Source organism: Euprymna scolopes, chromosome 12 (genome assembly GCF_053919585.1).
Source record: "Euprymna scolopes isolate OS-2025 chromosome 12, ASM5391958v1, whole genome shotgun sequence".
Taxonomy (NCBI): Eukaryota; Metazoa; Mollusca; class Cephalopoda; order Sepiida; family Sepiolidae; genus Euprymna; species Euprymna scolopes.
In genome coordinates this window covers 13,199,422-13,215,387 of record NC_136493.1, presented here as the reverse complement: position 1 = coordinate 13,215,387, position 15,966 = coordinate 13,199,422, and the positions used below count along the sequence as shown (strand labels likewise).

Genomic DNA, 15,966 nt, shown 5'->3' with positions numbered 1-15,966 from the left:
GCATGCAGGACTGAATACAAATTACACCTCTCCCATCTATAAAAATAAACTTCTGGTTAAATAAAATTATTTGGAGTTTTAGAATTTGTTCACGACTTGTTGCCACTTACTGATGTTTTTTGTTTATTTTTTTCCCCCCCTTGTTAGAGAAAGGAGTTTCTATGCTTCTGTCACCATCAAGAATTCGGACGTCAGTCGTTACCCTTTTCCCCACACATGAACGATTGCCATGCATGGGCGTCCAGTGGATGCTTTGTCATACAAGGATCATACCAAACGTAAAGCCTCCTTTTTCTTTTTCTAACTCAAAAAGTTGAAGAGTTATGATAATGATACTACGATTAAAACGAGCAATAATTTGTGCGCCAGAAATTATCTATGCACACCATCATTCTCAATGCACTTTTGCTTGGAATTCAATGACGCATCTCTGCTTCTGACGCCCGTCCATGACAGAGGTTGCTTTCATAATCTCACACCATCAATATCTGCAACAGAATAATGAAACTTTCAGATGCATAAGATCAGTAATCAAAGCCTTTTATCGTTATTTCCATGGCAGGTGCTCGTCTGAACTCCAATCTCTGGTCCCTCCTCGCCAATCTTTCACGAAAAACACCCGTCTAGCTGAATCCACTGTGAAAAATTTCCCCCACTCTATATCTGTGCCTAAATCAACACGCGGATTCCATGAACAAAGCTTCTTTCTTAGAACTGCACGCCTGTGGAACTCTGTTCCGTATGCCTGCTTCCCACCAGACTACAACTTGGATGTCTTCAAGTCCAACGTTAACAAATTCCTAATGAACCGCCCCCTTAAGTAAACACTTCATCAAATCTCCACACTAACGTAATGTACTTGCAATAACCCTTATCCCTGAGTGGCTTCCGGGCCTTGATAAGTGGTGATCACTGTGTAAAAAAAAAAAAAAAGAAAAAAAAAGCCAAACTGCACTTTAAAAAAAGGCTAAATTCGCAAAATGTAGCCTTAAAAAGTTCAATCTAGCATTAATTATGCGAAACTAAAACTGCTAGCTTTTCAGCTCCGTTTTTGCAGCCGTGTTTCGTAAACAATATGGCTGTTCGCAGTGTAAAGTTTTAAGTTATTTGTGATTAATAAACTTTCCTATGAGCGAAGACGAATTATTACAATGGTATGTACAAGTATATTATCTTTTAATATTTCACAGTCATTCGATAATCATTATTTCCGTTTTAAAACGTGTTTTATTTATTTTTTAAACTATGACTATATTGTGTTTTCGTAACAACCACGTGCGTGTAGTATTTCTGTCTTTGTTTACATTTTGATTTTAAACGTTTGGGTTGACACAACCTATGAACATTGATATTTTCTTTTAATGAACCGTGATACTTGACTTGCAGCTTTAGTTCAAGCCATAAATGACATTCAGTGTAACTCCAGCATTTAACGTAATTAAAAAAAAAAAAAAAATACAGAAATATCTTCACGGAATGAAGATGTCATGTTCCAAAAATCATATAAATTGATTGTGTGTTAGCGGTATTCCTTCCACCTTGGCGGGTTAAACCGACTTCCGGTAAATGTGTAGTTTAGCGGCGTAAATTATTTGACAGACAAAAGGTATAAAAACTATTTATTTTTAGATAAAACACATTAGACCTACCTAGAGAAAATGTCATTTTTATTATTTTTTCATCATCTTTTATTCGACTAAATGGACAGCATTCGAGGCTGCCATATTGCTTTTAAAATTTGGCCTTTCTAAAGTTTGACACATTGCCCTTTTTTACGTTCTTAAAACGTTTTATGAAAGAATGTAAAAAAGGCCATATTTTAACAGCAATATGGCGGCCTCGAATATTGCCCATTTAGTCTAATAAAAAATGCTGAAAAAATGATAAACATAATTTTTTTCTTCTGGTTTTATTTCAGCCTTTGGGTCTAATAGTGTGGTAATCCGGAAGAAAGAGAGAGTCTGTTTCCTCCGTTTGCCTATAGGTGGCGTTAATGTCTGTCCACCCAGTTACGGAAGCACAAAATGTATATAATGGCACCCTTGAAATAAAATAAATGTTTTTGTTATATTTTAATTTTATTATTTTAAACATGTTTTTTTTTTTTTGCAAACGTATTTAAGTTTGTTTTTTGTTTTTTCAAACATATTTACGTTTTTTTTTTTTGTTTTTTTGCAAACATATTTAAATTTTATTTTTTCAAACATTTTTACGTTTTGTTGCTTGTTTATTTTCAAACATTTACGGGTTTTTGTTTCGTTTTTCATATTTATTTTTTTTGTTATTGTTTGTTTTGGAAACATTTACGTTTCTTTTTTGTTTTTCCAAACACATTTACGTTTTTTTTTTTGTTTTTTTTGCAAACATATTTTTTTGTTTTTGTTATTTTTTTTTTTTCAAATATAGTTTTTTTAATTTTTTTTTTTATTTTGTAAACATGCGCAATCTATTACGATCTTTGCCGCCAATTAACCCTTGCCAAACCACATAATGGATGCAATTGTTGATAACATTTTACCTCTAAGTGACATGTGTTTTCTTGAGTATTCCTTAAAGGATGTTCTCTTAGAAACTACAGACACTATTGAAAAATAAAACTTAAATATGTTTGAAAAGAAAAAAAAAACGTAAATATGTTTGAAAAGAAAAAAAAACTTAAATATGTTTGAAAAGAAAAAAAAAACGTAAATATGTTTGAAAAGAAAATAAAACTTAAATATGTTTGAAAAGAAAAATAAAACTTAAATATGTTTGAAAAGAAAAAAAAAACTTAAATATGTTTGAAAAGAAAAAAAAACTTAAATATGTTTGAAAAGAAAAAAAAACTTAAATATGTTTGAAAAGAAAAAAAAACGTAAATATGTTTGAAAAGAAAAAAAAAACGTAAATATGTTTGAAAAGAAAAAAAACTTAAATATGTTTGAAAAGAAAAAAAAACTTAAATATGTTTGAAAAGAAAAAAAAACTTAAATATGTTTGAAAAGAAAAAAAAACTTAAATATGTTTGAAAAGAAAAAAAAACTTAAATATGTTTGAAAAGAAAAAAAAAAACGTAAATATGTTTGAAAAGAAAATAAAACTTAAATATGTTTGAAAAGAAAAATAAAACTTAAATATGTTTGAAAAGAAAAAAAAAACTTAAATATGTTTGAAAAGAAAAAAAAACTTAAATATGTTTGAAAAGAAAAAAAAACTTAAATATGTTTGAAAAGAAAAAAAAAACTTAAATATGTTTGAAAAGAAAAAAAAACTTAAATATGTTTGAAAAGAAAAAAAAACTTAAATATGTTTGAAAAGAAAAAAAAACTTAAATATGTTTGAAAAGAAAAAAAAACTTAAATATGTTTGAAAAGAAAAAAAAACTTAAATATGTTTGAAAAGAAAAAAAAACTTAAATATGTTTGAAAAGAAAAAAAAAAACGTAAATATGTTTGAAAAGAAAATAAAACTTAAATATGTTTGAAAAGAAGAATAAAACTTAAATATGTTTGAAAAGAAAAAAAAAACTTAAATATGTTTGAAAAGAAAAAAAAACTTAAATATGTTTGAAAAGAAAAAAAAACGTAAATATGTTTGAAAAGAAAAAAAAACGTAAATATGTTTGAAAAGAAAAAAAAACTTAAATATGTTTGAAAAGAAAAAAAAACTTAAATATGTTTGAAAAGAAAAAAAAACTTAAATATGTTTGAAAAGAAAAAAAAACTTAAATATGTTTGAAAAGAAAAAAAAACGTAAATATGTTTGAAAAGAAAAAAAAAACGTAAATATGTTTGAAAAGAAAAAAAAACTTAAATATGTTTGAAAAGAAAAATAAAACTTAAATATGTTTGAAAAGAAAAAAAAAACTTAAATATGTTTGAAAAGAAAAAAAAACTTAAATATGTTTGAAAAGAAAAAAAAACTTAAATATGTTTGAAAAGAAAAAAAAACTTAAATATGTTTGAAAAGAAAAAAAAACTTAAATATGTTTGAAAAGAAAAAAAAACTTAAATATGTTTGAAAAGAAAAAAAAACTTAAATATGTTTGAAAAGAAAAAAAAACTTAAATATGTTTGAAAAGAAAAAAAAACTTAAATATGTTTGAAAAGAAAAAAAAACTTAAATATGTTTGAAAAGAAAAAAAAACTTAAATATGTTTGAAAAGAAAAAAAAAAACGTAAATATGTTTGAAAAGAAAATAAAACTTAAATATGTTTGAAAAGAAAAATAAAACTTAAATATGTTTGAAAAGAAAAAAAAAACTTAAATATGTTTGAAAAGAAAAAAAAACTTAAATATGTTTGAAAAGAAAAAAAAACGTAAATATGTTTGAAAAGAAAAAAAAAACGTAAATATGTTTGAAAAGAAAAAAAAACTTAAATATGTTTGAAAAGAAAAAAAAACTTAAATATGTTTGAAAAGAAAAAAAAACTTAAATATGTTTGAAAAGAAAAAAAAACTTAAATATGTTTGAAAAGAAAAAAAAACGTAAATATGTTTGAAAAGAAAAAAAAAACGTAAATATGTTTGAAAAGAAAAAAAAACTTAAATATGTTTGAAAAGAAAAAAAAACTTAAATATGTTTGAAAAGAAAAAAAAACTTAAATATGTTTGAAAAGAAAAAAAAACTTAAATATGTTTGAAAAGAAAAAAAAACTTAAATATGTTTGAAAAGAAAAAAAAACTTAAATATGTTTGAAAAGAAAAAAAAACTTAAATATGTTTGAAAAGAAAAAAAAAACGTAAATATGTTTGAAAAGAAAATAAAACTTAAATATGTTTGAAAAGAAAAATAAAACTTAAATATGTTTGAAAAGAAAAAAAAAACTTAAATATGTTTGAAAAGAAAAAAAAACTTAAATATGTTTGAAAAGAAAAAAAAACGTAAATATGTTTGAAAAGAAAAAAAAAACGTAAATATGTTTGAAAAGAAAAAAAAACTTAAATATGTTTGAAAAGAAAAAAAAACTTAAATATGTTTGAAAAGAAAAAAAAACTTAAATATGTTTGAAAAGAAAAAAAAACTTAAATATGTTTGAAAAGAAAAAAAAACGTAAATATGTTTGAAAAGAAAAAAAAAACGTAAATATGTTTGAAAAGAAAAAAAAACTTAAATATGTTTGAAAAGAAAAATAAAACTTAAATATGTTTGAAAAGAAAAAAAAAACTTAAATATGTTTGAAAAGAAAAAAAAACTTAAATATGTTTGAAAAGAAAAAAAAACTTAAATATGTTTGAAAAGAAAAAAAAACTTAAATATGTTTGAAAAGAAAAAAAAAACTTAAATATGTTTGAAAAGAAAAATAAAACTTAAATATGTTTGAAAAGAAAAAAAAAACTTAAATATGTTTGAAAAGAAAAAAAAACTTAAATATGTTTGAAAAGAAAAAAAAACGTAAATATGTTTGAAAAGAAAAAAAAAACGTAAATATGTTTGAAAAGAAAAAAAAACTTAAATATGTTTGAAAAGAAAAAAAAACTTAAATATGTTTGAAAAGAAAAAAAAACTTAAATATGTTTGAAAAGAAAAAAAAACTTAAATATGTTTGAAAAGAAAAAAAAACGTAAATATGTTTGAAAAGAAAAAAAAAACGTAAATATGTTTGAAAAGAAAAAAAAACTTAAATATGTTTGAAAAGAAAAATAAAACTTAAATATGTTTGAAAAGAAAAAAAAAACTTAAATATGTTTGAAAAGAAAAAAAAACTTAAATATGTTTGAAAAGAAAAAAAAACTTAAATATGTTTGAAAAGAAAAAAAAAACTTAAATATGTTTGAAAAGAAAAAAAAACTTAAATATGTTTGAAAAGAAAAAAAAAACTTAAATATGTTTGAAAAGAAAAAAAAACTTAAATATGTTTGAAAAGAAAAAAAAACTTAAATATGTTTGAAAAGAAAAAAAAACTTAAATATGTTTGAAAAGAAAAAAAAACTTAAATATGTTTGAAAAGAAAAAAAAAAACGTAAATATGTTTGAAAAGAAAAAAAAAACTTAAATATGTTTGAAAAGAAAAAAAAACTTAAATATGTTTGAAAAGAAAAAAAAACTTAAATATGTTTGAAAAGAAAAAAAAAACTTAAATATGTTTGAAAAGAAAAAAAAAACTTAAATATGTTTGAAAAGAAAAAAAAACTTAAATAGGTTTGAAAAGAAAAAAAAACTTAAATATGTTTGAAAAGAAAAAAAAACTTAAATATGTTTGAAAAGAAAAAAAAACTTAAATATGTTTGAAAAGAAAATAAAACTTAAATATGTTTGAAAAGAAAAATAAAACTTAAATATGTTTGAAAAGAAAAAAAAAACTTAAATATGTTTGAAAAGAAAAAAAAACTTAAATATGTTTGAAAAGAAAAAAAAACGTAAATATGTTTGAAAAGAAAAAAAAACGTAAATATGTTTGAAAAGAAAAAAAAACGTAAATATGTTTGAAAAGAAAAAAAAACTTAAATATGTTTGAAAAGAAAAAAAAACTTAAATATGTTTGAAAAGAAAAAAAAACTTAAATATGTTTGAAAAGAAAAAAAAAACGTAAATATGTTTGAAAAGAAAATAAAACTTAAATATGTTTGAAAAGAAAAAAAAAACTTAAATATGTTTGAAAAGAAAAAAAAACTTAAATATGTTTGAAAAGAAAAAAAAACTTAAATATGTTTGAAAAGAAAAAAAAACTTAAATATGTTTGAAAAGAAAAAAAACTTAAATATGTTTGAAAAGAAAAAAAAAACTTAAATATGTTTGAAAAGAAAAAAAAACTTAAATATGTTTGAAAAGAAAAAAAAACGTAAATATGTTTGAAAAGAAAAAAAAAACGTAAATATGTTTGAAAAGAAAAAAAAAAACGTAAATATGTTTGAAAAGAAAAAAAAACGTAAATATGTTTGAAAAGAAAAAAAAAACGTAAATATGTTTGAAAAGAAAAAAAAAACTTAAATATGTTTGAAAAGAAAAAAAAACTTAAATATGTTTGAAAAGAAAAAAAAACGTAAATATGTTTGAAAAGAAAAAAAAAACTTAAATATGTTTGAAAAGAAAAAAAAACGTAAATATGTTTGAAAAGAAAAAAAAACTTAAATATGTTTGAAAAGAAAAAAAAACTTAAATATGTTTGAAAAGAAAAAAAAACTTAAATATGTTTGAAAAGAAAAAAAAAAACGTAAATATGTTTGAAAAGAAAAAAAAACTTAAATATGTTTGAAAAGAAAAAAAAACTTAAATATGTTTGAAAAGAAAAAAAAACTTAAATATGTTTGAAAAGAAAAAAAAACTTAAATATGTTTGAAAAGAAAAAAAAACTTAAATATGTTTGAAAAGAAAAAAAAACTTAAATATGTTTGAAAAGAAAAAAAAACGTAAATATGTTTGAAAAGAAAAAAAAACTTAAATATGTTTGAAAAGAAAAAAAAACGTAAATATGTTTGAAAAGAAAAAAAAACTTAAATATGTTTGAAAAGAAAAAAAAACGTAAATATGTTTGAAAAGAAAAAAAAACGTAAATATGTTTGAAAAGAAAAAAAAACTTAAATATGTTTGAAAAGAAAAAAAAAACTTAAATATGTTTGAAAAGAAAAAAAAACTTAAATATGTTTGAAAAGAAAAAAAAACTTAAATATGTTTGAAAAGAAAAAAAAAAACGTAAATATGTTTGAAAAGAAAATAAAACTTAAATATGTTTGAAAAGAAAAATAAAACTTAAATATGTTTGAAAAGAAAAAAAAACTTAAATATGTTTGAAAATAAAATAAAAACGTAAATATGTTTGAAAAGAAAAAAAAACGTAAATATGTTTGAAAAGAAAAAAAAACTTAAATATGTTTGAAAAGAAAAAAAAACTTAAATATGTTTGAAAAGAAAAAAAAACTTAAATATGTTTGAAAAGAAAAAAAAACTTAAATATGTTTGAAAAGAAAAAAAAAACGTAAATATGTTTGAAAAGAAAATAAAACTTAAATATGTTTGAAAAGAAAAAAAAACTTAAATATGTTTGAAAAGAAAAAAAAACTTAAATATGTTTGAAAAGAAAAAAAAAACTTAAATATGTTTGAAAAGAAAAAAAAACTTAAATATGTTTGAAAAGAAAAAAAAACTTAAATATGTTTGAAAAGAAAAAAAAAACTTAAATATGTTTGAAAAGAAAAAAAAAACTTAAATATGTTTGAAAAGAAAAAAAAACGTAAATATGTTTGAAAAGAAAAAAAAACGTAAATATGTTTGAAAAGAAAAAAAAAACGTAAATATGTTTGAAAAGAAAAAAAAAACGTAAATATGTTTGAAAAGAAAAAATAAAACTTAAATATGTTTGAAAAGAAAAAAAAACTTAAATATGTTTGAAAAGAAAAAAAAACGTAAATATGTTTGAAAAGAAAAAAAAACTTAAATATGTTTGAAAAGAAAAAAAAAACGTAAATATGTTTGAAAAGAAAAAAAAAACTTAAATATGTTTGAAAAGAAAAAAAAACGTAAATATGTTTGAAAAGAAAAAAAAACTTAAATATGTTTGAAAAGAAAAAAAAACTTAAATATGTTTGAAAAGAAAAAAAAAACTTAAATATGTTTGAAAAGAAAAAAAAACTTAAATATGTTTGAAAAGAAAAAAAAAACGTAAATATGTTTGAAAAGAAAAAAAAACTTAAATATGTTTGAAAAGAAAAAAAAACTTAAATATGTTTGAAAAGAAAAAAAAAACGTAAATATGTTTGAAAAGAAAAAAAAACGTAAATATGTTTGAAAAGAAAAAAAAACTTAAATATGTTTGAAAAGAAAAAAAAAACGTAAATATGTTTGAAAAGAAAAAATAAAACTTAAATATGTTTGAAAAGAAAAAAAAACTTAAATATGTTTGAAAAGAAAAAAAAACGTAAATATGTTTGAAAAGAAAAAAAAACTTAAATATGTTTGAAAAGAAAAATAAAACTTAAATATGTTTGAAAAGAAAAAAAAAACTTAAATATGTTTGAAAAGAAAAAAAAACTTAAATATGTTTGAAAAGAAAAAAAAAACGTAAATATGTTTGAAAAGAAAAAAAAACTTAAATATGTTTGAAAAGAAAAAAAAACTTAAATATGTTTGAAAAGAAAAAAAAAACGTAAATATGTTTGAAAAGAAAAAAAAACGTAAATATGTTTGAAAAGAAAAAAAAACTTAAATATGTTTGAAAAGAAAAAAAAACGTAAATATGTTTGAAAAGAAAAAAAAACTTAAATATGTTTGAAAAGAAAAAAAAACTTAAATATGTTTGAGAAGAAAAAAAAACTTAAATATGTTTGAGAAGAAAAAAAAACTTAAATATGTTTGAGAAGAAAAAAAACTTAAATATGTTTGAAAAGAAAAAAAAACTTAAATATGTTTGCAAAAAAAAACAAACAAACAAACAAAAAAACATTTTTAAAATTAAAATATAACAAAAACATTTATTTTTATTTCAAGGGTGCCATTATATACATTTTGTGCTTCCGTAACAGACATTAACGCCACCTATAGGCAAACGGAGGAAACAGGCTCTCTCTTTCTTCCGGATTACATCATGTTTTATAATAATTTAATTTATTTTAAATTTTAATAGATAGTTTTTGAAAATTTTTAATTAAATAATTCAAATAATTTACACCGCTAAACTGCACATTTACCGGGCTTCCTCCAAAGGAAGTATCACAGGAATATTAAATTCACAAGCGGTCCCATGTATAACAAGGGAGATGGTAACTTTAGCTTTCTGCAGGGAGGTGTCAATGTCTTCCAACACACTGACCAGGTTCAACGGTGCTTAAATTCGATGATCTAACGAGAAACGGTGCGTCAACGTGATTATACCATATGAAGTACACACACACACACACACATTGTAGGAAATCATTTTAATTTTATTTATTTATTTTTTTTCTCGATTTTTTAACATTGTCACATGTATAACAGGGGAGAGGATGACGTTAACTTTTTGCAGAGAGGTGTCAATCAATGTCTTCCGACATACTGACCAGGCTCAACGTTGCTTAAATTCGAGGATTTAACGAGAAACGGTGCATGCGGGTGCGTCAACGTGATTATACCATATGAAATATATATATATATATATATATATGAAATCATTTTCAGTTTTTTTGTTTTTTGGGGGGGGGCGATTTTTTAGCTATTTTAATAGTAAATCGTAACCATTGCAATGCTGGTTTTGATCTCTGTAAGCTTGAATTGAGTTGTCGGTGCTTGTTAAGATAAAGTCGACAGATAATTTTTTAAAAATATATGGCTTTAAGCAAAAAAATAAAAAAACAGTACTTACTCAATTGTCATGTCGAAAATAGTAATATATCCAAAAATTACGAAAATTCACTGAGTAGAACAGCTGCTATTGTGTTTTTAGTAAAAGAATGTCTATTGCTATAGTCTAGACACCGCCAAAAATGGCCGAAAAATCAAGTTGTTTTTTTTTTTTAAACGAAATTACATTTATTAAAATCCATTATTTCTGGGTAACTTTTTTTCCCCCCAGAAAGTTAAAACCCTGAATTTTATCATATAGAAAACAGAATAATGTAAAACTTTTTCTACTATTTTTAATTAAATTTTAAATTTTTTTTTTTTTTTTTATTTTTTTTTTTATTACATTTTCACCCCAAACAAGGCAAATTGCCACTTTGGTGTAGGGGGCTACTATCAGGGGCAACAACTACTGGGGTACTATGTAGGGATTTGGGCAGCAAGGTGTCGGTTCACGTTACACTTGAACTTCTGCACGTCAGTACTGTTGGGGAAGCAAGGACCTGGAATGGAATTCCAGAGTCTTGCGGTTCTGGGGAAGAAACTATTGGAGTAAAAAGATCTTTTACATCTAGGGACCTCTACAGTGTGGGGGTGGGATCTAGTAGCCTGTCGGGTTTGTCGAGGGTGCTCGCGTCGTGGGGGCACAAGTGATTGCAGTTCGTCAGAGCATTCACCACTAAAATACTTGTAGAAAAGGCAGAGGGATGCAACATTTCGTCGATGGGACAGAGGCTGAAGCTTAGATGCCAGTTCAGGGCCTATCAGGTTTGCGACTCTCTTTTGAACCTTGTCAAGGAGCGAGAGACTAGTAGCAGATGCACCAGCCCAGATGTGGCAGCAATACTCCATACATGGGCGAATGGTGGCCTTATAGAGGTACAGGATACTTTCGGGTGTTAGTAGTTTTCTAGCACGGTAGAGAGAGCCTACCTTTCTTGCAGCGGCCCTGGCAATGCCTTCAATGTAATTGTTCCAACTCATGTTTCCTGTGAACGTTAGGCCAAGGAGTTTGAAAGATGGACTCTCAGATAAAGAGTCGTTGGCCATTGCTATGGGTGGTAGAGAGGGTTTCTTGTAATTATTGAATGAAACTAGTTTAGTCTTGGCAGCATTGAACGCGACCAACCACTTTTGTCCCCATTCCACTACAGATTGGAGGTCTTCCTCTAGTGTTTCTGCCATTTCTTTAGAAATGTGTTCATTCGTCTTCCTGTCATGTCTGCCATAGAGTGTAGTGTCATCAGCATATATACCCATCTCAGAGGCAATGTTGTCGGGGAGGTCATTTATGAATATCAGGAACAATAGAGGTCCAAGGATAGAACCCTGGGGCACTCCCGCATTTATATCATATTGTTTAGATGTGCGACCGTCGAGGACTACCTGGATTTTTCTCTTATCTAAGAAGGATTTATGTTAAATTTTCCCAAAAAGTTAACAATTGACATTGTTTGTCTTGCACAAAAAAATGTATATAAATAGTTAAAAAAAAAGGTTTTTGAAATAATTTATTTATTTATTTGTTGTCTAAGATTTAGGGTGATTTTCTATGAGAATATGCAAAAATATTATAAGTACCTGGATTTCAAATAATTCCACTTATTCATATAGGCAACCAGTTACTTCGCGTCGATCTAGACAATGTTTACATTTGTACTTGATAAAAAGCAAACTATGGAAGACCAAACAGGCCAAAAAAAACTTATTTTTCAGTGACGAAAATTTCAATGTATTAACGCTGAGGCTGGCCAGTACCAGATGGGTGACCATTTGTATGAGTTTGGTTTTTAATGTGTATGTGTGTGGGGGTCAGGCTCCCCAAAATGGGGGGGGGCAATTTAAAGCAGAATAAAAAAAATTTATTTCAGCGCGTTTCGTCCACTGTAGTCAAAAGGCGGCAAACGTTTTCAAACGGGATTGAAAAAATGTTATTTTTAACATAAAGGGCACAATATTTATCAAAGTTTTTTTTTTTTTGTATCGATTTTTCAAAGCATGCCCTGATTCGGCTCGCTAAAAAAAAATTGTCAATTTATTTATCAAAGATTTTAAAATGGCTTTTTTCGTATAAATATTAAAAAAAATTTTTTTTTTGTTTTGCTTAACTTAAATTAAATTAATTATTTTGCTTAACATATTCACTTCAAAACTCAAAAGCGGGATAATTAAACACAATCGAAGTTCTGATATTCAGATGTCAAAATAAGGTATGCAAACAATTTTTTTTTTTTTTTTTAAATCTATAATCCTGTCCCTTACAACAACACAATATGTTTTGTTCAGTTTCAGATGATTATTTTAAGCATATTTGGAACCCCCTCAAAACAAGGGGGGTTTTGTAAGCAAAATATATATATATATATATCGTTTATGAAAAATAAGTACACTGTTATAAAGTTCATTCTTCTCTTAATAATCGCTGAAAATTTCGTATTGATTGGATAATTACCTGATTTTTGGTAGATTTTTAAAAAGACGGTTCGTCAAAAAGTACTTACCTGCCCCCCCCCCAGTTTTGGCGGTGCCTACTATAGTCTAAAACAATATGTCAGCTATTAAAGCAGTGAAAAGGGAGATAAGTATGCTCCTGTATTCGCAATCTTCAAGGTGTGCACATCTAAGAAAAAGTTCGTCCCCCCCCTCCAATTTTCCGTAAAAATTATTTTTTATTATAAATAAATTTCTACTCGATGTAGTTTCTTAATTTTTAGATGTATTACTATTTTCGATATGACAAGTAAGTACTGTTGCTTTTGCTTAAAACAACATATTTTTAAAAAATTCGATATGCTGACTTTATCTTAATAAGCACAGAGTTGTCTCCCTTTATTTATAAAACAGGGTGAATCAATACACAACGCCTTGCTTCCTCATAAACTTTGATTTTCTTTGTTTAAAAAAAAAACTTAATCAATTTATGTGAATTTTGGAACATGACATTTTCATTACATGACAGGTACATACATCATAAAGATGTTTCTGGGAAAGAAACTTTGTTCATGGAATATGTGTTTAGATTTAGGCACAGATAGAAAGTGGAGAAAATTGTATATAGTGGTTGTAACTAGTCAAATGCTTTTCGTGAAAGTTTGGCAAAGAGGGACCATAGATTGTACCTATTTACTATGCCTCCCCACGGGACAGAGTTAGACACCAGGGTCGTTTTTTAACGTGGAGAAAAGGTACAAAAATAAAAATTGTCTCAGTCGCGAAGGATTTCTCCTCCACCGAAAGAGAACAAGAAAATGAAGTGCAGCATCTGAAGAACAGATGGTATTTATTTGCTCCCCCACCGAGCAAATTAGGCACAAGGCCGATTTATAATGTGAGGAGTGAAGGAAGGGGGAAGGGAAAAAGGGGACCAGCTCCCGAGAGGTGGGAAATAGGAGCTGGTTAATGGTCAGGCATGTGGGGTTGCCCCCACATCTGGTCTTTGCTAGTCATAGCTAGTAGCATCTGAAGAACAGATACTACACTTTGAGATATTAAATCTTTTATTCATGTTAAAAAATACATTCAAAATTAACGTTGAACAAAAAACTTAGGCACATGGCCAACTCAAAAGGGAGGAATTTTGGGGGTCGTTGGTCATCCTTGTCACTCCAGAACTAAACAAAGTCAAAAGTTTCTCCCAGCTAGTATCTTCTTTCACCATAATACCGCATTCACCCTTTCATATTGGGGGACGTCCCTAGTAACTCCCAATTTTTAAAACATTTTTTATTGACGTGTAAAAACAAAAAAGATAACAATAAAATGGTAACAATAATTCATTTGTGTCGAGGGCGGGGGAAGAAAAAACAAAAGGTGATTAGTAGGACCCTCCCAACCCCGTTTAGTTGATAGACTGCCCGTTCCACTAGGTTTGTAAAAGTAACCTCGCTTCTGCGGGTCAGTCTCTAGGTGGGGATGCCCTCTAGATGGGGGTGAATGGAGAAAAGAAAATTTTTGTGGGTAAGGGATGGAGGTTAGTTTGTATTTCTTTTTCTCCAAGATGCGTAAAATTTAGAGGAAGGGGTGAAAACAAAAATTGCAGGTAAGAGGGGATGGGGATCTTGGAGGCTTCCTAATCGGGGAGGGATGGAACACACACTCAGCTAGCTGAGAGACTACCTGTTTAATTTTACTTTACAGAACTGCGCGTTCCACACCTAGGCAGGGAACACGTATTCAAATTTGGCTCCTCTTCGTACACACAGACTTGCCACATGTATCCATCTTCTGTCAAATGCCGCGCGATGCAGCCTTCTTCTATCACATCTGATCTTCATCCGTAGTTGGTGTTTAAAGAACGCGATCAGATCTTGATCAGAAAAAGACAACACCCCCCGGCAACCTTGCAGACGTGACGTCCAAATCACCATTCTCGCCACGGCCAGGATCGTAACGTAGACCATTTGTCTTTCCCGGTCCCACGGCGGCCTCACGTTGTCCACAACATTGGATACAGTAATTGGGCGAGGATGCTCAGGATCGATGCGAGCCGTCACTCCGCTGACATACGACCAGTACTGGCGGAGTTCGCGGCAATCGAAGAAAGCGTGATCTGTAGTTTCTACGGCCGTTGTCCCACAACGGGGACAATCAGGCGACTCCAAAAACCCGGAACTGCATTGTATGTTGTTGAGTGGAAGTGCATTTCGGGCCAATCGCCAGGTCAGAGAGAACTCCGAATTGTTCAGATGACTCGAACCTGGCGCCCAGCTCCACGCGGAGCGGATCTCACTCTGCTGCCACCCCAAACGCGCGCATAGCGGGTCGTCAGCGGCCCCCTTCACTAGATCCCTGTGGAGTTCCCTACGGGTAGCAGTCACAAGGTCACTGGACCTTGGTAGTCGTTTTAGCGCGGCTCGGCACTCTTTCATGTACGCAGATTCTCCCCGCGGCCTGCGATGGCTCTCGATGGAAGGGTCGAGAACGAGGTCGGGGAAGGCGGCAGTAACCACGGGGTGCCACGGTTGGTCATCCTGCATATAGTGGCTCAGGAAGGCCAGCCTCTCAGCATCTCGATGACACTTCAAGTCCGGCATTCCCAAGCCTCCCTCACACGGACGTTGAATACAGACCTGTCTGCTCACCCAGTGTCTTCCTCTGTCCCAAAGGAGCGAGGACAAGAGTTCGACAAGAGCTTTTAGGTGTTGTGCAGGCAGGGGAAGTACGGCCAGTCGGTAAAGGATGAGAGGAAAGACGTAAGTGGCGCACGCCTCAGCTCTACCCTTTAAGGAAAGTTTCCTAGGAAGCCACGAATTGACTGCAGCCTCCACCTTTGACCGTACCTCCAACCAATTCTTGTCAAGCTGGAGACCCGGTCCGAACCACACGCCGAGGATCCGGACCGGGCCATCTGTCCAGCTGAAGGGCGCAGGGAGGTTTGCGTTGCCACTCCATGCGCCCAACCGCAGTCCTACCGACTTGTTGCGGTTTATCTTGGCCCCCGTGATTCTTTCGTACAATGTGAGTGCCTCCGACACGACCTCAATGTCTCTGAAGCCCGACACGAAGACCGTGACATCATTGGCGAACGCGGATACCTTGGCAGCTGAGCCGCCAGGCAGAGCCATTCCGCGCAGGGCCGAATTTGCCTCCCCATGTCTCAGCTTGCGGAGAAGAGGCTCCAAAGCCAGGACATAAAGCAGGGGCGACAGTGGACAACCCTGACGAACCGACCGAGAGATAACAAAGGGTTTCGAGCGCTTTCCGTTCACTTGCACGACAGCCATGGGCTGTCGATA

At 28.8% G+C, this 15,966-nt stretch overlaps 1 protein-coding gene across 1 annotated transcript in view; it reads left to right on the top strand.

Moving 5' to 3' along the window:
* Window positions 1-1,059: 1,059 nt before the first annotated feature.
* Window positions 1,060-15,966, top strand: part of LOC145291198 (uncharacterized) — a 72,985-nt gene continuing 58,078 nt past the window's right edge. Inside the window, exon 1 of the mRNA XM_080136776.1 lies at window positions 1,060-1,154. Coding sequence (XP_079992902.1) covers window positions 1,129-1,154 — 26 coding nt within the window. The 5' untranslated portion in view covers window positions 1,060-1,128. The remainder of the gene's footprint in view (window positions 1,155-15,966) is intronic.